Raw genomic sequence first — 26,270 nt, 5'->3', positions numbered from 1 at the left:
AAAGGGCCTAGGCCCGAAACGTCAGCCTTTCTGCTCCTATGATGCTGCTTGGCCTGCTGTGTTCATCCAGCTCTGCACCTTGTTGTCTCGGATTCTCCAGCATCTGCAATTCCTACTATCTCTGCTACTCCCAGAGTTGTCGCAAAAATTAAAGATTTAAAAAGTACGAAAAGTTTCCCAACTTACCCCAAGTTTCAGACTTAGATTGGCAGAAAGACCAGAGCAGGTTCTACAGACTAGGAAAGGCACAAGGTGTCAGAGTAACCAATGACATTGCCACCTCTGCTTCCAAAGGATAGATTTTATCCCCAATCATTGCACCTTGTTAATGTCCAAGGAGTGAAGTCATTGGACATAACAGAGCATCTAGACACTAAACAGACTGGGACAACCACATGAATTGTGAAAAATAAGCGTTTATGAAATAAAGAAAGTATTTACACAACATTGTTAGCCACCACTGTGTCCTTTAGTACAATTTTCTCTTCCACTTCCCTCCCACTGTGACGCACGTAGGTACCCTCTCTGCAGATGGCCTGGAGTGAGTCTCCAAGTGATCTCCTCAGTGGGAATTTTACAATAATCAGGGGTAATCAGCAAACGGAGGGTTTGCTGCACTACCAGAGATGATGTTTTTCAGCAAAAATGCCAGCTGCCTCTCCAATGAAATGAAAAAGTCATGTGGCACTTTTCGACGAAGGGGATTGATGATTCCTGCCCACCTCCCCCATGTCCTGGCCTTTATTTGAACAAATATTAGTGAAACAGACTATCTGAACTTTTACCTGAATACAGAGCCTTGCTATGAGCAAGCTTCGACACTATTGTTAAAAATATACTTCACGAGCTGTAAAGGTGCCGCACAAATGCAGAAGTCTTCTTACTATCAAAGATTGGACTGTACTGACACTATGTTATATTTTCATTTGAATGTTTATGCCAAAGCAGTCCTGTTGAACTGAAAGGTAAATACTGAGATTATATTCTGTAAGTAGCACCTCTAAACCTAAATGGAGCATGGTTCAGATTTTGGAAGGCAACATTGTAATTCCCATATCTCCTTTGGAAAAGGTTTCCCCTCTGGAATGCTAAAATGTACCTTTATTGACAAAGCTCTCTGTTTGATATAAATATTAATCAAGAAAATGATCAAAGTAAATTTTTTTTTTTTCAGAAATTAACCATCTTTTCCTTTGGAGTGGAAATCCAAACTGTGGATCCAAAACATGAAAATTGCAATGTAGACTTTTCAAAGTAAAATTGATTATAAAGTCGTTTTGGAGGTGGAAGTCCCTCCAGAGTGAGCCTTCCCTTCGCCCTTTCACTGCCCATCCTGTCGTCTGTCTCATCTCTGTATAGCCTCCTGTGTTTGAATTTGTTGGCAAGCTTAACAGGCTAAAGATTGACTAAACCCAAGTGCAGAGAGATTAAAGCACTGCGTATTTGATATTGACTTGGCCTGTTTTAGGTTTGACTGTTTTGGCTGTATCAAATTGAATTTGCATAATAGAAGCACAGTGTATGAATTGAATCTGCCATACAAGATAGCCTTTGTATTTAAAGCATTTTGCAAACCCCCAGGTTGCATGGAAGGCGATATGTGTTTGTTAAAATGGCTGCAGAAAGTAGAGCTATTTAAAAGAGTGTTGATGTTGCCAGTAGAATCCACAAAGTGTTGCCTCATAACATTCTGCCTTTTTCCTTTTGGCGGGGGGCGGAGTGTAGCCGCTCCGAGTCCAAGCCGAGCCAAGAAGCAGAGGAAGCAGCAGCCAAGCTGGAGGCAGAGAGGAAGCTGGAAGAGCTGAAACGTCGTCAGGATGAGAAGGAGAGCGAAGAGTTTGAAAAGATGAAGCAGAAGCAGCAGGAGGCTGTGGTGGAGCTGGAGGAGTTGAAGAAGAAACGAGAAGGGCGCAGGAAGGTACGAGAAGAGGAAGAGCAAAAGCGGCAGCAGGATGAGGCCGAGAGAAAAGCAAGGGAAGAGGTAATGGTCGAATGGAAAGATACGCTGATGGCCTGGGTAGCAGTGTTGCCTCTGAGTTGCATGTATACGTGTCTAAAACCTACTGGGCATTGAAATAAATAGGCTGGTGGGGGCGGATAACATGTGGCGCAGAACTAACCATCAAGCCCCCCACCTACAGAAGTGTTAGTGGCTAAGCGAAATGTGGAAGAAATGAAATTGTGATTCAGGAACAAAAACAAAATTGCTAGAAAAGCTCAGCAGGTCTGGCAGCATCCGTGAAGGAAAAAAAATCAGAGTTAATGTTTTGAGTCCAGTGACCCTTCCTTACAACCGTTCTGAGGAAGGGTCACCGGACCTGAAATATTAACTTTGATTTTTCTTCACAGATGCTGCCAGACCTGCTGAGCTTTTCCAGCAACTTCTGTTTTTTGTTCTTGATTTACAGCATCCACAGTTTTTTTTTTCAGTTTTTCTTGTATTTGAAGAAGCTGGGAAAGCACATTTTCTCAAACAAAGGAATACCTCACCAATCCATTCATCCATTAAGGCCTTATCATGGCTATATGGGCCAAATGCTGGAAGGTGGGATTAGAAAAGTTTGTTGCTTTCGATGGGGAATGATGAAATGGGCCGAAGGGAGTTTATAGTAACACCATAAGAAATAGGAATAGGAGTAGGCCATTCAGCCCTTCGAGCCTGCTCTGCCATTCAGTAGGATCATGGCTGATTCAACATTCTTCATATCCACTTTCCTGTGTCTTCCCTATGACCCTTAATTCTCCGACTGATCAAGAATCTATCCATCTCAGCCTTAAATATACACAAAGGCTCTGCTCCCAGTGCTCTCTGTGGCAAGAAGTTCCAAAGACACTCAACCCTCTGAGTGAAGACATTCCTCCTCGTCTCAGGCTTAAATTGGCACCTCTTTGTCCTGAGACTATGTCCTCTGGCCCTTTTACTCTGTCAAGCTTCTTAAGAATCCTGTATGTTTCTTTGTGATCACCTTTTAGTCTTCTAAATTCCAGTGAGTAGAGTCCCAACCTGTTTAATCTTTGTTGATAAGACAAACCCTTCATTACCAGGGATCATGCCAGTAAACCTTCTGAACTGTATCCAATGAAATTAATCTTTCCTTAAATAAGGGGACCAAAACAGCTCATCAGATGTAGTCTCACCCATACCTTGTACAGTTGCAGTAAGACCTCCCTACTCGTTTATTCCAACTTCTTTGAAATAAGGGCCAACATTCCATTAGCCTTCCTGATTACCTGCTGCACCTGTATGCTAGCTTTCTGCATTTTGTGCAGTTACCCCCTAGTCCCTGTGTGTTGCAGCTTTCTGCAGTGTTTCTACTTTTAAATAATACTCTGTTCTCCCTTCCAAAATGAACAACTTCATATTTCCCTCACTACACACCATTTGCAAACATTTTGCCCACTTACTTACCGATCAATATCTGTCTGCAAACTGTTTCCATGCTGTAAATCTCCATGACTGTGTAAATCTCCATGACTGTATAAATCGCATTGTCCTTCTACTCCAATTCACTCCTTCTCATTATTCTCATTCACTGCTTCCGAACATCGTCTATTCTCACACTCCTCACACATTCTAAATGACTATACCTCTCTCCACGCACTCCTTGCTGCCTCTTCTCACACGATCCAGTCTTTCTTTACAGTTAACCATTTCAACACTATTCCCCTTTGTTAAACTCTACTGCTGTGCTCACTGGTTGCTTTCTCCCCCTTCTCATTGACATCCCTTGTCACCTCTCCTTGCATGTCACACACTATTAACTTAATTTTACAGGGACTCACAATATATCTGAAAGAGACTGAAAGGCCTGCAGTAACTGAAGGTTTCAGACCCAGTGGGCATAAGCCATTGAGGCCAAATATATGCCTTCAGTCTGGGATGAAGTTTAACAAATTGATTTAATTCAGATGAGCACCTAATGTTTTCTGAGTGGCAGGTTTACGATGCATATTGGACTATTGATCATGTAGATAAAGCCTGGCCAAGAAATAGTATGGCAGCATGACACAGCCCAGCCTGGAAACAATGGCTTCATTTATGCTCTCTAGGTTAATGGAAAATGGACAGGCAATGAGATTTAGAGCGATTCATTTCACTGTTTTATTAAAAGAATAAATTGTTAGGGTTGTTTATGATCGAGCACCAGAATTTTAAGCTGTGAACATTTTCACAAAGCCTTTTTTGATTCATCTAATCTCCTAATTGGGCGCTCCTTCCTCAGGAAAGCAGAGTTAGTAGTACAGGTGTAGAGGTGAATTGGGATATGGGGGATTTAAATGTCTCAAGAGAGTGAGAATAGGACATGGGAGGAGACCAAGAATGGGACTTGTCAAGAGGGAAACATACTGGGACATGTTGGATGAAGTATCGTGTGATCTCTTAGAGGACCAGTGAGAAGAAGAGGTAATTGGGATCAGTGGAAGGAATGGGAGAATGGGACCAGGTGGAAGAGAGCAGTGTTCTCATTAAGATGTGCACTATGCTGGAATATACTGTACAACGAAGCAAAGAGATCACTCCCAGCTTAATGAAATTTCAGTGACTTTATATATCTATGCTGTCATGTATAAAATAGTTGTGCATGGAAGAGTTTGTAGTTCACCCAGTGGAAAACAAATTAGAGGGAACATTTGTGGAAGGAAGCCAGTGCATAAAAATATAAACCAGTTGTTATGATCCCAGTTGATGTTATTACCAGACAAGTCAGCTCCCGGGGTGAAATCTGCCTTGATAATCTTTTTTATTTAATGTGGCGGTCTTTTACTGAAATACAAGTATGCAGTAAAAACAATAAAACAGAAGTTTACGATTTTAAAGGAATGAAAATAAAATAGAATAAACCAGGTTATCTATGTATGACACAATCAGAAGGATTTTGAAACACACAGTGAAAATGCAATCCCATTTATCTCGATACCATCACTTGACTTAAACATCAGAGAGTTTGCTTCTCTATTATATCTGTCAGTGTAACTTAACTGTTTCTTTCATTCCCAGTCTTGAGGATTTGGCACCCTCTTCCTTCATTAGTCAAACAATTGAACTTAAACTTTCTCAACTTTAAATAATCTCATCTGACCAAGCACTTCTGGTCTGGAATGTTCAAGCTAAAATTCTTGCACTGAGGTTATCTATTTCCTAACAATACTAAGTTCTATCCCTGATCAGGTGAATCTGTTCCACCATTTAACTTACACCAGGGTTTCTGCAAACTGAACTGAAAAGTTTCCAAGCAAGAAAACAAAATCCTGACCCATTCAAACTGCAAGCAGTTTAATACTTCTCCCTGTTTACAGTTTCCATTCGTATAATTCTCCCAATGCAAACAATTTTCTATTATCAACACATGGACTCCATTTCTCATATTAGTTTTTAAAAAAGCCTTCAGAAATACTGATGAGATAATCATTAAAAGCCCTCCTACAAACAGACCAAAGTCCACATGCCACTGGTTCAAAATCCAAACTCTAACATAAACGATACTAATGTGTACGTATAATCTCAGACGTTACATCACATAGTTACTCCATTCACTTGAATGTTCCATTCAAAGTCTCTGTCACTATTTGCTTTCTCCTGTCTACACACAATACATGTTACTTCTTCCTTTAGACATGGAATTGCATCTACCTTCATGTAACCTACAAGAACTTGTAGCTTTCAGGAATGTAAATAAAATGTGAAAGGAGTAGTGAGGATGCACACAGTTTGAAATTCATGCCTTCATCTCACCAAACAATGAAAATGTGGATAGCACATAACGGCTTGTTTCTTGGCTGTAAATTCAATCATAATGTAACAATGAGGCATTAAGAAAGAAACCCTGCCCTTTTGGCTCAGTGTTCAAATCTATGAGGCTGATTACATACAAGAATAAAAATTGCACTCCTCTACTTTTGAATCTTGCAGTCTGCATTGGGCTGTGTTTAAATGTTATCCAGAATTCGCGAGGGGATTCACTCGCAAATCTCCTGTTGCAGTTTGGACAATACGTTGACTAAATGTCCAGATAAGTGGCATAAATTCATTTCTTCTGGGATCTTTGTTGACGCAAGATTGGAGTCATCTGGATGAAATTATTGGCATTGCCTTTAAATATTGGAAAATATTGCGTAGGAGGATGGGAACTTCCTAGAATCGGCCAGTGAAGCCCCACTGGGTTCTGAAGTTCTCCTTCTCCTCTCCTAAACATTCTAGTCCCAATATTCAAGACTAGCATTCCATATCCTTGTCACCTTTGTTCCAAAATGTCATTGTCTCATTCTACCTACCCACAGCCCCCACTGTTATTATCTCTCTCCACTTGCTCTATCCCTTTACTGTTACTTTCCTACACTTTGTTAGAGTCATACTATTGTTGCTTCTCTTCAGCTCTCAATGCATGCTTTTTAAACTTGTGCAAAATGTTAGATATGCTTAATTTGCACCTTGAAGTTCTGTGATGCTTTGTATCAGTCGCACAGATTTTGATTGTATTGCTCTACACAAACTCACCTGAGCAAAATTTCTGCTCTGTTGTTTTGACGTGGTATAAACCCCTTGCAAAATAATATTACATTGAATTAATCATGGCCAATACCACACTTATTAGATTTATATGGTACACCGTAACACAAATATATGATGTACCAGGCAGCGCAACCATTTAAGAGTGTTATATGTTCCTGAGTTACTGAGTAAACTGTCCAATATGCAAAATACCCTGACCAAAAACAAGCAATATAGCCTGTGCATGAACCAGGCTGTGCAGGTTTCCTGTTCTGATGAAGGCCAAAGATCAACTTTTGTTCTCTCCACAGATGGTGACTGACCTGCTCTGTATTTCAGCTCTTTCTGTCTCTAACCTACACACTGCAACTTTACCACACCTTAAGATAAACATCCAAGATGGGTTTTTATTTTACTGACATTAAAACTAGTTGGACTGCGATCTATCAACCTGATTTGACACACTCAATGAAAGTGCTGACAAACCTTAGAATGGTTTGGTGGGAATTGGAAAACAGTAAAAGCCAATTACTGTTCTCAGTCAATTGCAACTTAAATATTTGCCCTTGTTTTTAAGGAGGAGAAGAGAAAATTGAAGGAAGATATCGAGAGACGAAGGGCAGAGGCAGCAGAGAAACGGCAAAAACCAGAGGATATTGAAACGTCCAATGATAAAGAACCATTCAAGTGTGTGAGCCCCCGTGGTTCCTCCCTAAAAGTACGTACTCAGCGAGCTATAGGATGTTCATCCAACTCACTTTGGATGTGGAGGATAAAGGTGGATGGTTATCATTTAAAAACACTGTTAAAGTCAACTAAGAGATTGTTTAGAGAAAACACTGTGGGAGGTTCTTGTTCTGTATTGTCAGTGGAGATTTTCACAAGGGCAATGCAAGCCTATAGTGTCATAGCCCTGCCACTGACATGTGATCCCAATGAGAATTCATGCCCTTGTCTCAATCTTATAAAATTGCCCCTGATACTTTAAGAAGAAAAATATTACCATTTACTGGCCAGGTGAGTCTGAGATCAAGTTTTACTGTCTTCTCTCTTTACACACAAATTTCCACAGAGAATTTTATGTCTTTCTCTTTTTCAGAAGTTGCTGTCGACTTCCTCATGATTTACGGCTATCCCCTGTCAGTACCTCACTAGACACTTACTCCACATGTCAGACAATGGGTTCTGACTATCTATCAGAAATAGGCACCATGATAATTAGTGCCTTCTATAATAATAGCACTGAAGCTAATTTTAGCCCTTCAGTACAACAGTGATTACTTTCAAAAGTGCTCCTTTTTTGTTCAAAAACGCTTTGTGATTTGCTAAAGCATTGAACGGTGCTATGCAAATACAGATCCATCTTTTCATATTAACCTCCTATAAACCAAGTATTAAGTAAAGATTAACTGTTCTGGTCCAAATCGATCAGCTACTCAATGAGGAGACTTACTGAAGTGTCAGGAAAGGAGTTACTTTCTAACTTTCAGCACTTTGAAGAAGAAGCAAATTTTGAAGTAATTCAATCACTTTTTGTTTAAGAGGGACCCAGTCCTCAAAGGTTAATTACTGCCATGCACTGATATTAGAGGGGATTTTTTATTCAAAAAAAGCAAAGATTGCATTTATAAAGCACCTTTTGCATCCTGAAGAAACCACACAGTGCATTACAGATGAGGAAGTACTTTTGAAATGTAATCATTGATATTATATTGAGAAAAGCAGCAGACAATTTGTACCCAAGAACAACAATGTTGGTTGAGGGATAGATATTGGTCAGGATGCAGGAAAGAATTTTTCTCTCGTCTTTTTTGAACAAAGCCTTGGAATCTTTGAAATCCATGTGCAAAAGTTGACAGGGCCTCATTGCACTTCACAGTAAAACAGGACACGCAGCATTCCCTCAGTCCTGAGCTGAAGTCCATCCTACATTTTGCACTCAGATTTCTTGAGAGGGACCTGAACCTACAATCTGCTAACTCAGACAACAGTGCTGTTGCAAAGTCGGTGACGATTGTGATCCGAAAACCACTCGCAAGCAGGCACCGTTGTTTTAGTGGAGCATTTTGATTTGCAAAGTGTCTGCAATAGATTGATTAAAAATCCAAAACTGTTGAGAGTGACTGTAGCTTGGCTCAGTTGACAGCACCCTTACTTCTGAGTCTGAAGATTATCAGTCCAAGAAGCACTCTTAAATGCAAAATGCGTGTTGCAGTTTTGGTGCAGAGCTTGAGATGGGAGGTGAAATCGATGCCTTTCAAGTTGTTAAGATGATTCCCGAGTGCAGTCTGGAAATGATTCTTCCAGTGTCACGGCCAAATTCTTTCCTCAACTAAAACTGCCAAAGAAAAGGATTAGCTAGTTATTCATGTCGATTTAGCATTTGTAGACAATAAATATATTTACACAATAATTTATTGGATATAATGCAATTTGGACATCTTGAGGATGTGGTAAGGCATAGTGGAAATGCTAATTCTTTTCATTTTGCAAATCGAGCACAGATTTTATGATAATCTTGGACATTCCAGATGGTCATCAGAATCTCCTTCAAATGCAGTTCAAACAAAAGTTATACAAAATAAATTTGATATTATAATACGAAGGTTTAAATCTTTTGGCAGCAATATTCTATATTCTGAAATATCGTTCACTACGTTTTACTGGAAGCGAATGTCAGTAGCAGTTGAACAGACTTTTTTTCATTTGTTTTTGACAAAATATACTACTTTTATTCTACAGTTTCTCCTTTAATTATTTGTTTTCTACCATCATACCTGTAGCCTGAAGACCTACACTGTTCTCTCGTTGTTAGTGTTTATCAGAATATCAGTGTACACGTAATATAATCATTATCACCACAGTTAATAGAATAGGATAGTCACAGCAATGGTTCACTGGAATTCACCAGAAATGAGGTTAATGGTTATGTGGAAAGTCACAGAAAATTTGGGGATTTTTTTCCTCTCTAGTCTTTCACAGGTTGCAGGCAATGCAGTAAGCTGACATTTGTTGCATATACCTTATTGTTCTTGAACTTAGTGGCTTGCTAGGCCAATTCATGGGGCAGCTAAGAGTCAACCGCATTAATTTGGATCTTATGTAGGCCAGACCAGGTCAGGATGGTGGATTTCCATCCCTACCAGAAGCAAACAGAGAAGTTTTTATGACAATTGATGATGGTTGTCCTTGTTACCATTATTGAGACCAGTTTTTTAACGCCAGATTTATGAACTGAACTCGTATTCCACCAGATTTGAAGCAGTAGTCCCTGAGTATTAGTCAGGGTGTCTGAATCACCAATCCAGTGACACTAACACTTTACCATCATCTTTGGCCTGCTACAGAGTAAATTGAGGAAAAAAAAAATGTTTTACTTCTGATTGTTTGAGTCTGTAATCAGGAGGTATAAATTGAGGATTGTTACCATGAGAATAATTGAAGGAAATTACTTTTTCACACACGCAGGTTAATTGGAACTTGGAATTCTTTACCACTAATTGCCATAGAGACTAGAAAACTGATTTTGCAAATTTATTGTAAGTGAATATAGCTCACAGGCAGTTGACTTAACATGCGTAAAAGAAAAATGTAAAAGGGCAGTGGATTGGAATTCATGTAGATATCCCCAGTTATAGGGTTAGTAACAGTGCAAATGCAATAGACTGAATGACTTTCTGCTAATTTATATTTCCAGGATTAAGACACCTCAAAATTTAATGTAAATTATTTATATATCTGTACCCTTCTGGAATCTGTTTTCAGATCTGCCGGTATATGTGCATCCTGTTTACCATATGTGTCTGCTTATTTCCTACACAACAATCCTTTAAGAACATAGGTTTTTTTGTGCTGAGTTGCTTTGTCCTGTTCTCTACACCCTTTATAATTTTAATACTGTGCACTTCTGATTTGCTGTAACCATTCAAAAGATGGACTGCTTCATGTATCGAGTATTTTGCTGAAAATATTCTTTGTATTGAATGCATGCTGACAATCAGCTAGCATTAACCCTTTCACAACTAAATCAGAATTTGTACCTAATTGACAAGAAGATTGTGAAGTCCAGACGTACTTTTTAAAATTAAGATCTTGTGGGGAATGACCTAACAGCTTCCTGGTTCAAAACAAAAGCAGATTAAACAATTTAAAAGTGGCTATAGAATACACTAATACGCAGGCACATTTAAACACAAACACAGACACAAATAAAGTCAATTGGTTCAAGTTAGTCTGATTCTTGTCCTATGCTTTCACGATTTTGAACACTTCTATCATATTGCCCCATAATCTGTGTGTTCTAATGACAAAGGAAATAATTTTTCTTCTTAATTTGTATTGTCTTCTAGTAAGTTGTCAGGTCATTCCCTATCAAATCCTAATCACAATAATAGCATTATAGTAATGTATGATAGCTCAACATATTTGCTGCAACTTTAGCCTTAACGAACAATTTTCAATAGGGCCCATGATTACTTAGTCATTACTTAAATTCACAAGTATCGGATTATAAAAAAGGGTTAATGAAGTGGCTGATACAAAGACTTGTCTTTCTAATCTGTCATAGCTTATTGTCAAATTCAATGACTGAATTTTTTGAAGGGGTGACAAAGGAAAGAGATGTGGATGTAGTTTATATGGAGTTTAGTAAGGCATTTGATAAAGTCCCACATGTTAGATTTGTACAAAAACTAAAATCACATGGGATTCGGGCTGGGCTGACTGGATGGATACAAAACTGGCTTGGCCATAGAAGACAGAGGGTAGCGGTAGAAGGGTATTTTTCAGAATGGCGGCCAGTAACTAGTAGTATTCACAGGGATCAGTCTTAGGACCTCTATTGTTTGCGTATATATAAATGAGCTGGAGGAAAATGTGGATGGTCTGATTAGTAAGTTTGCAGATGACACAAAGATTGGTGGAGTTGCTAATAGTGCCGACGATTGTGAAAGGATACAATGGAATATTGATAGATTGATGACTTGGGCACAGAAGTGGCAGATGGCATTTAATCCAGACAAATGCGAGGTGATACATTTTGGATGATCAAATTTAGGTGTGAATTATACTGTAAATGGCAGTTCCCTAAAAGTGGCAACACAGGTGGCCAAGGTGATAAAGAAGGCATATGGCATGCTTGCCTTCATCGGCCAGGGCATGGAGTACAAAAGTTGGCAAACCATGTTGCAGCTATATAAAACCCTTGTTAGGCTGCATTTGGAGTATTGTGTACAGGTTTGGTTGCCATATTACCAGAAGGACATGGAAGCTTTGGAGAGAGTGCAGAGAAGGTTCTCTAGGATGTTGCTCAGTCTCGAGGGCATTGGCTATGAGGAAAGGCTAAAAAGACTAGGATTGTTTTCACTGGAAAGACAGTGGCTGAGAGGAGACCTGATAGAGGTCTACAAAATTATGAGAGGCACAGATAGGGTGGATAGTCAGAGGCTTTTTCCCAGGGTTGTAGTTTCAATTGCAAGGGGACATAGGTTCAAGGTGAGAGGGGGCAAGTTTAAGGGAGATGTGCGAGTGAAGTTTTCCACACACAGAGTGGTAGGCACTTGGAATACACTGCCAGAGGAGGTATTGGAAGCAGGCACATTGGTGACATTTAAGAAACATCTGGATGGTGACATGAATAGGGGGGGCATAGAGGGATACTGACCGAGTAAGGGCAGAAGGTTTGTTTTTTTAGTTCAGTCAGGGCATGATAACCGGCACAGGTTTGGAGGGCTGAAGGGCCTGTTCCTGTGCTGTGTTCCTCTTTTGTTCTTTGTTCTTTTGCCTAATTAGTTCTAAATACTTGCTTTAGATACAGCTTTTCACCCATCCTCACCCAAGTTTAGGGTCATTATTATTAAGATAAGGTAGGCTCCTAAAGAGCCCACACTCTGACTTCAGGGATAAGTCCAATAAATCAGTGAGCAAATAGAATATTCTGTATTAAACAAATACTTTAACTCTGCCATAAGTATCAACAGCTGTTATGAACATTTGGATTATCAATACGTTTTAATACAAATGCATTCTCCAATAGGGAAGAGTTGATGTGAGGAAACATGTTATTTTATTTCTACACCACATGTTGCACAGGCTACATTTTCAGGCCTTGCATTGAATGTAATGAATTTATTAGAATTAGTCAGGAGTGTACAATGTAAGTTGGCATACTACACAATCGTGATGCTCAGAGTAGAACTGATATCAAGCACAATGGCACACTCTACAGGCACTCTATTAAAACAACAGCTTCTCTTGAAATCCTCCTCAATCTAAAGTGCAACTATCATTGTAGAGATATCAGGGTAAATTCAGTAATTAAGATCATGTGTCACAGAGTTAGTGACCCTACCTCTGTTCAAGTCACACCTGCCCTGGAGGTATGTCCCAACAAAATGAGTAAAATTTTATAAACTCATTAACCCCCAACAGACAGCTGGATTGAAAGTAGGTTGGAGACTGGGTTAAAACTTTCTAGCATTTGCAAACTTCATCTGCCTCGGTTGGCATTATATTAGGAAATTTATCCTGAAAAGAAGGGAATGCCAAAAAATGGAAATTTTATAAAGAAACAGCTTGATAGACATGAGGCTTCCAGGACTTTGGGATCTAGGTTCTAAAAGCTATTGCTCCAGTCATTCTGAGACAACAAGGTGTAGAGCTGGATGAACACAGCAGGCCAAGCAGCATCAGAGGAGCAGGAAGGTTGACGTTTCGGGTCTGGACCCTTCTTCAGTCATTCTATTGTATTTAAATTGGAAATGCCATGTGAAATTGAACAGCTTTCTGTAGTGACAACCAACCAAACTCGTGATGAAATCCCTGAAGTACCTTTCCTTCAAATGGTTGCTGCAAACAAAGTTGTTTTTTAAATGAAGAAGTTGTAACATTTTAATATTTCTCTGAATATTCACAAGTCTTTGTATTATTTAGAGGAACTGTGGTCTGTTTTCAAACACAGTAGACGGCATGTTTGTGAGTGGTACTTCTGTATGGATTAGGAGTTGTGGCCTGGATTCCTCAATGGTGGAAAGTGGAAAATCCTTTAGCTGGGATACGTTTGTAGTTCAGAACAAATGGTTCAGAACTTCACCTAAAATGCTAAATCGTTAAATGTCCCACCCCTCTATCTGTATGTCTTCAGATATTTTCACCCTTTCCCAGTAGATGCTAACTGATACCGCAGAAGTGTATTTCTTACTTCAAAATTAGAGGCATTTAAAATATATGTAATTGACCGTGAAAATTGATGAGATCACAACACCGTTCTACTCGACAGATATTTTCATCTTGAGAAGATTGGCTTCTGAAACATATTTAACTTGTTTCTCCTGATTGTCCAAGAAACCATTGCAGTGGACAGAATGAGATTTTTATTTACGATTTTTGCCAATTTAAGCTTGAGGGCAGTATATCTTACAGTTTGTTCGCAATGTGTTAGTAGAGATAACAACTATTTTATCATAATGCCAGAAACAGAAAGATTAGACATGAAATTCCTTATAATCTTCCTTTGTTTTCTCACCGAATCTAATAAGGTGTGAGTTTGTTGCTGATCATGCAGTGGCTTTTGTTGGTTAATTCTTTCAATTTTCTTTTTTTAAAGTGATCATTGCCCGAATTACAAGCCATTCTGTTCGATTTTTTTTTCAGATTGGAGAAAGGGCAGACTTTTTGAATCGATCAGCAAAGAAGAGGTAAAACCTTTAATAGCATCTCGTCCTCGTTTATTCACTTATTACTCAAGACCATTAACGTTGTGAAATCAATTATATTCACAGCTCTACCACCAAGACATCACGTCCTGTACTGGGTGTATCCAAGATTGACAGTAAATTGGAGCAGTATACAAGTGCAATTGAGGTGAGGATGCAAAACAATTATACATATAATATGCTTATTTTTTCAGAACCAGTTACAGAAGATCAATTCCGAAATTCTAAAATCTGCATTTTAAAAATTAAAATATCCGGGAGAAATTATCAATTTTTCTTTAAGCAAATAGAATGTCAGTTTATTTTAAGCTCTTCAACATAGAAACTTTGAATTCATGTTTCAAAGAAATTAAGTCTAAATTGTTACACCAAATCTGATTTTTAGCAATAGATGATAAGTCTGAAATATCTATTCTGTTACAGTTTTAGACAATTAACATATAATCCCTTAACCTGCAATGTTAATACTTTCACCTCCTGATTTGTTATTGAATTTCAGCTCATATGCTACTGAAACCCTCATCCAGCCTGTTATTACCTGAAGATTTGTCTGTTCTGATATGCTGTTGGTCAGCTCCACTTTGCACCCTCCTTAAATGTAAACACACACAAAAATTTCAGCTGTGATCTTTATCATTCCATTGTTGGTGACCATACCTCCAGCTGTCAAGTTTTGGTATTCCCTCCCATCTCTCTCCACCTCACTACTGTACTCTCTACCTTTAAAGTGCACCTTAAAACCTCTTTCTTTGACAACAATTTTGGTCATCTGTGCTAATGTTTCATGGTAGAACTTGCTGTTAGATTTGATTTCAAGCTCCTCGCAAAACCTTGGAATGTTTCACTTCAGGAGTGCTACAAAAATGCATGTCATTGAAGCAGCCTTTACTCAGTTCCATTATTGTGTTTCAATTTTAATTCATTGGACTTTGCACTATGCTGACTGCCATATCATGTTCTTGTGAGACAGTCTCGGTCACTTGGCTAACCTCTTCCTGTCTTGATCCTCTATCATTATCTCTATTTTGGCTCAATGCCCTGTTCTTGCTGTTCTGATCTCCTGTTATCTTGCTCACTATCTATATCTGTCATTTCTCTATTCCGCCTCACTCGTCAATTCTCTCAGTTCAGGGGCAGCCCTGGCTCACTCACCCGGTCTTATTATCTCTCTGCTGGCTTGTGCAGCCAATTCTACAAATAAATTGAGCCTCATTGCACGCTATTCTGTGACTTCCCAACCCTCATTGTGTAACCATTAGTTCACTGTATAGACACAATAGGCCGCTATGATGTACATGAGGAGTGTGAAGCTGCAAGGAGTAGGGTGTAAAATGTAATTCCACAACTGGTTTGGAGGAGCTGGGGAGAAGTGGAGGCTGAAAGCTCAGAGTCTGGGTTACATCAAAGGAGGTCACTCTAGCTCCTGGGAACCTGAATGCTCACTCCCTTGTCCCAATATTCTTGGAGGTTTTAAGACAGTTTGCAGCAGCAGGAATATCTCAAGTCTCTATCTTCCTTAAGCACACTGATTTACAGGAAACAGTAATCTGAAAAGCCTCCATTTATTTTATGTTAAAATGCTGGTGGCAATTTGAACAGGGTTTCAAAATAATGTACCTTTGAAACTGTTGCTGTTAAAGTATAATTTCGATGCTGAGATTTCATTATGTTAAATGATGAAAACTGAAGCTTTAGAGTTTTACCCACATCCTAAAAGCTGAGATTAGGTTTGGACTTTCAGCTTAATCTCTCACATGACCATGAGTGGAGCATTGTGCACAATAGTGTATTAACCTCATTTGAACATTATCCCTCAATCCTTGCCACGGATTTAATTCAAATTACTTGCCGGGGAATCCTCAATAAAGTATTGAGCATTTTATCAATTCCAAATCTGTTGTTGACAGCATTATAGTCATTGCAATCTATTTTGACATTGCTATTTGTGCATTTACCCACTCGACACTTATCTGAGGATTCTAACTGTTATCTTTTACACTTAGGGTGCCAAAGCTGCGAAAGGAGGCAGGACATTAGCTTCAGATCTCCCACTGACAGCTGAAGGAGTGCGGAACATAAAGAGTATGTGGGAAACTGGTGATGTCTATAGTTCTGCTTCCCCACCTAATAAGGGCACACCGAACAAGGTAAGGTAGCTTTGGGATTTTCCTGTTAAAACCGGATGATGCTGAAATAGGATGTGGGTAGGACAATAAAGTGACACAAAATTTCTCTCTTTATCACTGTGCTGACACTAGCATGAAATCACTCACAGATTTACTGCACAGCTGTTTTTGTTCTGGAAATGATACGAGCTTTGTGTTTATAACTCTTTACCCTATGGATAGATTTTGACACTGGCAGTTTTGTATCTGTGGAGATCATGCCTGTATTACTAGGATTTGTCTCCAGTTTCCTCTTTTAAGAATACTGAGGTTTTTTTTTAAAATCTGCTGAATAAAGTTTCTGCCACAGAACTTTAAAGACAAGATTCCAAGGCCTTCATTGTATTTTAATTATTGACGATATTGATCAGAAACTGGTACAGACTGAGCAGTGTCAAACAGATACCATCCGACTGAAGTTTTATTCATATTACAAAAATCTTTGGGTTAAAGAGTTAAACATCGATAATTTGCTTAATATCACAGCATCGTTCTTCAGAAAGTTGGTTTCTTGAATATATTTGGGATTTTTAAATGTTGTTTCACGCTTGGATTAATGTGATATGGCTTTACCCAATTTTGAGAGATCCCAAAAACTGCCTCCACCATGATGAAGGATTACGTTTATTCACAGTTGTTCAAGGTTTATTCCTAATTTATTAATCGCAATAATTTAGCATCCTTTTGATATCAATGCTGGTGCCTGCACACTTCATGAGCATCTTGTTGTTTGTGCCATGATATGTTTTTAAACTCCTGTTGAATTTCCCATCAGGAACCTTTGACTGGACAGAGAAATTGGATCTGGTGATCCAGAGTAATCTTGTCCAGCAGGCTTTACTAAGAAAATGAACAGACTTTGGGATGGAACACTAAATGGTCTCCAGAATCCAAGCTGATTTCTGGTCCTTTTAATGTCCAATGATTTAAGATTCATTCAAACAGTAGAAAGATAATCAAATAATCCATTTGGCCCATCATCTGTTCTGGCTTTTTGAAATCATAATTACTTACACTGCTCTTCTCCAATTCCTCTAATAAGCTATTATTAAGTCTACTTCCACCAACCCTTCAGACAATGTGCTCCAGATTTTAACAACTCACTTAATTTTTGCAGTTACGTTACACATGGTGCAATCTCAGTATCCCCGTGTAAAACCAGTCGGTAGAATCTGGAGCGGCTGTGAAAATGCTATGACACTGTTGAGGTTCAAACGGGCCAGGCAGCTTTTTCACCCGAGGATGCATACGCTATGGTCATGCTATAGGGTCCACAACAAGCAAAGTTTCTAGAACTAAAGCGATCAATGTGACAATTATGAAATTACATTTCTGGGAATATCTCCCAAGTAGGTACAACTGCCAGAACTGCTGTGCAACATACCCATAAGATCTCGATGTTAAATATCAGAGCCTTTCAAGATGCTCAGGTCAGGAATAGCTGACTCATGGTCAAGAAGAACTTTATGTAAAATCAGCAGTACGTATGATAACAATGTAAAGAACTAAATTCTTGAGCTAATATTGTTTTCTTCCCGTTTCAAAAGAGCATGTCCCACTCTCGAACTACTATAAAACAACTTCACTGCAGAATGGCGAAGCAGATTACTCCCTTGTTATAACCTTGGATTTCTAATAATTTTTTTTATTGTATGAAATTAAAGATATCTGACAATAGTAGGTAATGTGCAGTTGTACTTGATTTCTGCATTATTCCAAGTATTTGAGAAAAATCAAAGCTAACATGATTTCATTCATAATGTGCACAGAATGTTTTGGGAAAAGGAATAAGTGTTTTTCCACTGTGCTGGGTATTGTGGTGTTGAGTTTTTAAATCCTATTGAAACTTGCATGCACACTGAAGCTTCACAAGATTCTGTTTATGACTGTCCTTTGTAGGAGGTAGCGGGTCTGAAAGTTGGCGTTGCCGGCCGCATCAACCAGTGGCTCACCAAAACTCCTGAAACAAACAAATCACCTGCATCTAAACCCTCAGTAAGTCGCCCACCTCTTCACTGCTTTTCAAAGAAGTTTCTCACTTCAGAAAAAAACCTGTCAGCTACGATACTAGAATGTTCCTCATTGAGCCAGTTTTGAAAACATGGCCTTAAATGAACTTGATGCCTGAGTTTGCTCAGGTTGGCAGTTTATTCACAATTGCAGCCAGGTTGTGTAGGTAGGGAAGAAGATTAACTGGGAGAGGATGGATATGCCAGGCTGTGTTACCTCTGTACAAATCCTGGCAAGTGTGTCTGTCAAAGGTGAGCATTGCAAACCTTAATTCAACCTTCATTCCCCAAGGAAGATAATGTAGAATGGTTAAATTATATCAATTAAAACAATTAGGGAAATATCTGTAATTTAGTACAATGATACCAAATAAACGGTTTTTGTCATACTGAAATTGCAAGAAAAAGCATCAAATATCTGAGTTTTTGTGCTTGATTTACTTTTCAGCTTATCGACTTCAAATTTAGAATAAGATATAAATTTGGAAATGGAACTTTCTACAATGTGGAAAATAAATTGTATAGATTTGCAAGCGATTTAATTTTCCAAAAAATTTTGGTAGATTTGAATAGAACTGCCAAATTCATTAAGTGTAATATTCACGTAACAACAGTGTCAGTTCTCTGCGCTTAATTGAAACAGTAGGTAGAATGTTCCTGTATCTTTTTCATTGACATCATGCTACAGACATATTTACATATTTTCATACTTTCAGTCTTGTTTGATCAGATTGTCTCAGGATAACTCACTATATTGTAAAGTACTGCGTTACAACAGCCAAGACTGAAGCCCACCATGCCATTTTTTAGAGGTTTATAATCCCCAGCATTCTGATATGTATCAGAACCTGACAATGGTGCATGCTGTTTATAATTTCCATCATTTAAAAAAAATCTTGATATAATACCCACTCTTTAATAGTTCTAAAGAAGGGTTAACTCTGATTTCTCTCAACAGATATTGCCAAACTTGCTGAGATTTTCCAGCAATTACTGTTTTTATTCTACTCTTTTATAGCCTCTGTACTTATTACATAATTCTCAAAGACAATGCTACAAACATGATTGATGTTACAAATGCCAGAAAGTAGCAGAGGCAATCAAGAGAAACACTAAATTTAAATTAAATGTGAATTGAGATGGAATATATTTCTCTAATCCAAAACTGGAAGGTAGTAGCCAGATTCTTTGCCTTACAATTTTGACATAATCATTAAGTATGTTGTACATCCTTGTTGCTATCAGTAGTGAAGACAGTAAATGACTTCTGGCTGAGATAAAAAAAAGAGAACCAGTGCCAAATGACTGGCATTGAGCAGTCATAGAGCATGGACTTTTTTTTAAACATAAAAGGTTGCTCATTTGCTGATGAATAGCTTGTTAGAAGGGCTGACAGTAATGAATAAGTAATATGATGGAACACAAATTTTGTAAAGAACATCAAAAGATATTAAGTATTTTACTCTTAAGCTCCTCCAACTTATTGAATGAGCTAGGAATGCTCTGATCTGCCCACATGTTCGTAAAAGAAATGAATACATTTATGACAGGCCACTGTAATTCCAATAATGTATAGTTAAGCCTTGTTAGCACAAACCTGTAAAGGTTTACAAAATAATTTTTATCAAATATTTAAATTGTTAACAACTGAGATCACATCCCAATGAATTCTATGGCACTTCAAAGTCGATTTCAGAAGCTGTCCAGCTGTATTCAAATAGTTACTTCAGCACTGAAATGAGTCACTCATCTTCAGTGGTTACATCCTATACAAGTCTCCTCATAGCACCATTACATCTTCCTACCCTGACAATATCAGTCTATTCCCTTTATCTTCATGTAGGCATAATAGTGCACCTTAAATGAGCTAATTGCTCCCTGCTTAAACCATTTTGTTTAGCAGTGAGCTGTACCTTCTCACCACTCCCTATCTAAAGAAATTCCTTTTCGTTAGTTTATTGATTTTTAGTTGCTATCTAGATTTATCAGACTACTGCAAACATGTGAATTTCACTGAATGAGTTGGCAACTGATGGATATATTGCATTACAAGATTAAAATTTTGTAAGATAAAGTGTTTATGCAATGTTTCATGAGATATGAGGAATTGGTGCCAATGTCTTTGAGACTGAATTGCAGCCCACATAATTTTGAACACATGAATTAGATACTAAATGAACGAAAAACATTGTGGACTATGAACTGGACACACTGAACAAATGGAATTCACTAAATGCTTGGCAGACCTCAAGCAAGAGGCTAAGTGGCTTTCTCCTGTTTCTATAGGAAGTTAGATATGGTGAGTTTTAGGCATGTCTCCCAAGTTCCCACAAAATTTTCCATCCATTAAATGCCTGACTTACTAGTAGGCAAAAAAAGACTGAACAAGACGTGTGACTGAGACAGACTAGTCTGAGTGGTATGCTTCAAAATGCAGTTCTAGTATGACTCAGTGTGTTCATTTCCAAATATTATTGAATTTTCCACTGATTGTTGCATCTGGACAGTAAAATCAAAATACTGTAGTGCAGAGTGTGATTTGATCCGATCCCACTGACCTCAGCAACCATTTTCTGGCATCACTTCTGCCATGCAAAGATCTGGGGTGGAAAAGCCAGTGAATTTTACATTGACCCTTCTCATAAATTCCTAAGATTGTCTCTGTGTAACAGGCAAGACTGTAAGTCAATAATAAGTTCTAACCTAAATGGCTTATGAGAGACGTTTAAAACTTTTAACCATGTTGTGGCAAAACTATGAGTATTATCAAGCACTTCTGTAACCTTATTCAAACCAATGCTTGTCGAAATCATAACTGTGAACCAATATTGTATTCCTTCCTCCATAGTGTAATTGAATGGGATTATGTCCCAGATATTCAGAAGTTTGCAAAACAAAATGTTTTTATTTTTTCTATGGATTGAACAGCAATCATTATGTTTTATGTGCAGATTAGATGTTCCTTTTTGCTATATTTTGGTATGATCACATGAAATATTCAGATTTGAGCCTACAGTACATGTTTTCTGTCAATGGACTACCAGTTTTAGAACGTAGCCATCGCAACAATCGAGGAATATTCTCAGCTCTGTGCGTTAGTCAACATCATGCCATTTAAACTTTCAATTTCAATTGAAAAATTAACTTTGATCTCTGCTGCGATGTGATACCGAGAACTTATCAACAAATATTGGTGTATATACACAAGGGCAAGGAGACCAGCATTGGTGGAAGTCAGGAGTAGACCAAAGAGTAAGTTTAAAAAAATGGTCTCAAAGCTGTAAGGCTGGAGGAGGCTAAAGATGGAGGCGTGTGGCATTTAGGAATTTGAAGAGATATAAATTTTAAAATTGAGACATTTTGTGGACTGTGTGCAAAGTTGATCTCCAAAGGCAGGTGTAATGGGTGAGTGGCATATGTTGTGAATTAGGATATAAGCTACAGTTTTGGCTGAGCTTATGTATGTGAAAGGTGAAAACTGGATCATGTAGGACATCATTGGATTCGTGAAGTCTCAAGGTAACAAAGGCATTGGCGAGGGATTTAACAGTAGATGAGCTGAGACCAGAGTGGAAAGGGACAAGGTAATGAATGTGGAAGTCATGGTGCTGAAGCGGATATGTAGTCACAAGTTCAGCTTGAAATTAAATACAACATCAAGGTTGCAGGTGGTCTGGTTCAGACACAAACCATCACCAGAAAGAAGGTTAGAGGCAGTGGCTGGAGGATGTCGTGGTGACCAAAGAGTGTGGCTGTGGTCACCCTGATATTTAGAGGAAATTTCTGCTCCAGCCATTACTGGATTTCAAGATAAGCTGAATGACAAAAGACACAACAGCAGGATCAGGAAAGGGAATGGAGATGTCGCCATGGGCAACAAACGTATGCAATCTGATGTGTTTCTGGATGTTGTTACACATAGGTGAGAAGTAGAAAGGAAACCAGGAATGTGTCATTGGGGAACTTCAGACATTCTGCTGCGGTTGCAGGAAGAGAAGCTATTTCAGTTTATCTTCTGGCTGTGACTGCATTGATAAGAATAGCACAAAGGCATGATGACCCCACTCCAATGGATGATGTTGGAGGAGGATAGTGCAATCAACCATGTTAAAGTTTGCTGGAATGGATATACCGGTATTGATCAAGAAGCATGAGCTAGGACAATGACCTGTGTCACAGTAATGCAAGGTATAATTTATGACTCAAATAAGAGGACTGCATTGGAACAAGAAACCTGATTGGAGGAATTAGAATGAGGAATTGCAGAAAAGAGACACATGGCTTTTGGGAGGCAACAAAATAGTCAAACACTTTATAAGGGAAAGGAAGGTTGGAAATGGGGTGGTAAGTTAAAATGACAAACAGGTAGAAGTTTTTTTTCGTGGAGGGGGTGATAATGGTAGATGTGAAGGGGAATGATTCAATACCTTGAGGAAACCTTCAACAATATGAGATATAACAAAGATTGGGATGAGAAGCTGGATAGGCAGTAACCTGCGGTAATACAATCTAGCGAGCAGGGACGAGGTCTCATGGCTAAGATGAGTATCGCTAAAACGTGAGGCAAATCGCTGAAGTTTTTGGTCTTGCACTCATCTGGAAAAACTCAAGAATGCCAAATTTCAGACAATCATAATAACTTATCTGACAGGAGAGAATTGGCAATGCATTCATGCACAAGGGCCCATTGTTTGTAAACAAACAGAATATCTTCGAGCCTTTCACCGTTTTTAAAAATTACCCAGAATCATGTGGATTCCATAAATCCATAAGATGTTGGAGCAAAAAGTAGGCCATTCAGCCCATCAAATCTGCTGTATCATTCAGTGAGATTATGGCTGATCTGATAACCGTCAAATTCACTTTACTGTCTTTTCCCCATAATCCATGACACCCTTACTGATTAAATATTTATCTCTACCTTGAATAAACTGAAAGACCTGGCCTCGACAGCCCTTTGCAGTAAAGAATCCTATAGATTCACTACTGTCTGAGAGAAGGAATTCCATCACATCTCTGTCCTAACTGGATGAGCTCTTAGTCTGAGATTATGCCCTCTGGTCCTAGACTCTCCCACAAGGGCAAACACATTTCTGTTGTTCGCTACATTGCAACATCTCAACCATTCAAAGTTGCATCATCAACAGGCCAGTATCTGTTTCTCCGGTGGTATAAAGAGTGATCATTTGAAATCTGGTAATCTTCCATTTATTCTGATCAATGCAAGAGGAATAGGTGCAGCAATATTCAAGGTCTGAGCTTCTTTGAGGACATGATGAGAAATAGCATTTAGGGCAAGGGCTCAGGGAAACCTTAGGGGAAATTTTGCCCAATGTGCTGGGGGGGGAAGAGTGAGAAATGGCAGACATATCTTTTAGTGAAAAACAACTTCACAATAGTGAAAATACTGGTGTCTGGTAAGGGATGCAGTAACGTTGTACTGATCTGCACTGTCTGAAGTGCCCAAGAGTGCCCCTAATGCTTGACTGAAGCTGAAGGCATTATTGCATTCTCATGGCTCTATTGTTTGCCATTGTACCTCTGAAAATTATTGTTAGTAGATTCATTATTCTTTTGATCTCCATTCTAATGATGGAAAAGACAACTGCTGCACTGCCTTAATGTAGGCATTAACTTGTGCTGTGTCACATGGCAATGAGTAATCTTTGTTCTGTTGCTGGCTCACTTTGTTCTTTGCAGTCTGCAGCGTACCGATATTAGCTACTTTTATGCTGTATTTCAGTGTGAAGGAATAATAATCCGTGTGCATATTTTGTATATTTATGTCTCAGTCAGATATTCCTGTAAACGACTAGGGTACGATTGGCTGAAGGAGTTAAGTTGCAGTCTTGGTTACAAATCACATACATGAGGACTTAAGTATATTTTCTGCAACATTTTGTTGTAATTAATGGATACATTTAGCTGTGAAGAGTATATAATCTCAGACTGAGAGCAGGGGATCATGAGTTACATTCCTGACTTTAACTGCAACTCCAACTTGACTATTCCAGTTACCTGTATTTTTTTCTAGTTGTAAATTGACAGCAGTGAAGCTCCACTTCAGAGAAGGAGGAGAGTGAATTCTAACAGGACCAGTTCCTTCTTGCAGAAGTCAATCTGTGATTGAGGGAGGGTCTGAATAGGCTGGGGCTATTTTCCCTGGAGTATCGGAGGCTGAAGGGTGAGCTTACAAAGCTTTATACAATCATGAGGGGGCATGGATAGGGTGAATAACCAAGGTCTTTTCCCCAGGGTAGGGGAGTCCAAAACAAGAGTGTGTAGGTTTAAGGTGAGAGTGGAAAGATTTAAAAGGGACCTAAGGGGCAACTTTTTCATGCAGAGGGTGGTGCGCGTGTGGAATCAGCTGCCAGAGGTGGTGGTGAAAGCAGGTACAATTGAAAGGCATCTGGATGGGTACATGAATAAGAAAGTTTTAAAGGCATATCCCTTTAAAATGGGAATAGATTAATTTAGGACATCTGGTCAGCATGAACAAGTTGGACCACAGGGTCTGCTTTCATGCTGTACAACTCTGACTCTGTGAAAGGTTTAGAGTGATATGGGCCAAACACAGGCAAATGGGCCTAGTTTAGTTTGGGAAAACTGGTCAGCATGGACATGTTTCTATGCTGAATGACTGTATGACCAATCAAAGGCACCAATGGGTTATTAGCAAAATGTGTCTGTCCATCTGGAGGGTTCGCATTGGTGGAGGAGGAGAGATGTGACAGCTCTAAAGGGTATACTCTTGCTAAAAACACGGTTTAGTTTGAATTCTTTTTCACGACTATAAGCAATAGTGAAACAACAAACATGAGAAAAAACAACTGCACTGTCTGTGTAATTCCAGAAGTGTTTATAGTATCTTCCACAAGAGGGAAGCAGCCTACCTCCAGAGAATCTGAATTGGATTCTGCAAGAAACTTAACACATTACTCATGGCCAACTTCATAAAATGAAACTTGTTTCCTTGCTTCGAATGTCTATATCTTACAAATCTCTGTACTTACCGACAGCTGTGTTATGCTTGTTTAAGACACAAACAGCTTGTGTGAAGTTAATAACCTTTGACCTCTCCTGTTCTCTTGACCAGTTGGTTCTCCCACTTCCTTTCTTCATATCTTCGTTCCTTTCTATCGGGTTGGGATAGCTTCTCCTTCTTTCTTTCTTCTACTTCCAGGTGGTCAGGGACTATTGTGAATAATCAGGTAAACCTGTCTTTTTTTTTTATATATATACTTAATCTAAGGTTACAGTTTTATTGATCTGTGATTTTATTTCTTCGCAAGAAAAATGGATACACCCAACATTAATCCTTCACAATAGCGAGATGCTGTTAATGCCTCCATCGCAATATTCCTCCACCACAATATTCCTCTGTAACAATTGGTGCCAGAATGAAGATTAAACCTCCTCTGTTATAGTTGTATCAATTGGCCTGGGGTGAAATACACTAGTAGTTGTACCTTTGTTGAAAATTTCCCGCTTGGATCACTTACCTGATGTTAAAAAATTGCAAAGTACTGAGAATCTTTACATCTGTAGGTTGGGGAAAGTACTTTAAATTAACATCCAAAATTTCAAAGAATGGGGATTGGGGTGGCATGGTGGCTCAGTGGTTAGCACTGCTGCCTCACAGCGCCGGGGATCCGGGTTCAATTCCACCCTTGGGCGACTGTCTGTGTGGAGTTTGCACATTCTCCCCATGTCTGCGTGGTTTTCCTCCGGGTGCTCTGGTTTCCTCCCACAGTCCAGAGACGTGCAGGCTAGGTGGATTGGCCATGCTAAATTGCCCCATAATGTTCAGGGATGTGTAGATTAGATGGGTTATAGGGGGACAGGTCTGGGTGGGATTCTCTGAGGGTCAGTGTGGGCTTGTTGGGCCAAAGGG

The 26,270-nt window shown here is 39.0% G+C and overlaps 1 protein-coding gene across 1 annotated transcript in view; it reads left to right on the top strand.

Moving 5' to 3' along the window:
• LOC109927981 (caldesmon, smooth muscle) overlaps positions 1-26,270 on the top strand; it is a 50,163-nt gene that overhangs the window by 10,216 nt on the left and 13,677 nt on the right. Inside the window, exons 2-7 of the mRNA XM_048610568.1 lie at positions 1,643-1,981; positions 7,068-7,208; positions 14,141-14,184; positions 14,269-14,350; positions 16,206-16,349; positions 18,267-18,362. Coding sequence (XP_048466525.1) covers positions 1,643-1,981; positions 7,068-7,208; positions 14,141-14,184; positions 14,269-14,350; positions 16,206-16,349; positions 18,267-18,362 — 846 coding nt within the window. The remainder of the gene's footprint in view (positions 1-1,642; positions 1,982-7,067; positions 7,209-14,140; positions 14,185-14,268; positions 14,351-16,205; positions 16,350-18,266; positions 18,363-26,270) is intronic.

Source organism: Rhincodon typus, chromosome 22, assembly GCF_021869965.1.
Source record: "Rhincodon typus isolate 14 chromosome 22, sRhiTyp1.1, whole genome shotgun sequence".
In the NCBI taxonomy this organism is placed as follows: domain Eukaryota; kingdom Metazoa; phylum Chordata; class Chondrichthyes; order Orectolobiformes; family Rhincodontidae; genus Rhincodon; species Rhincodon typus.
This window is presented reverse-complemented; position numbering and strand designations above follow the sequence as displayed.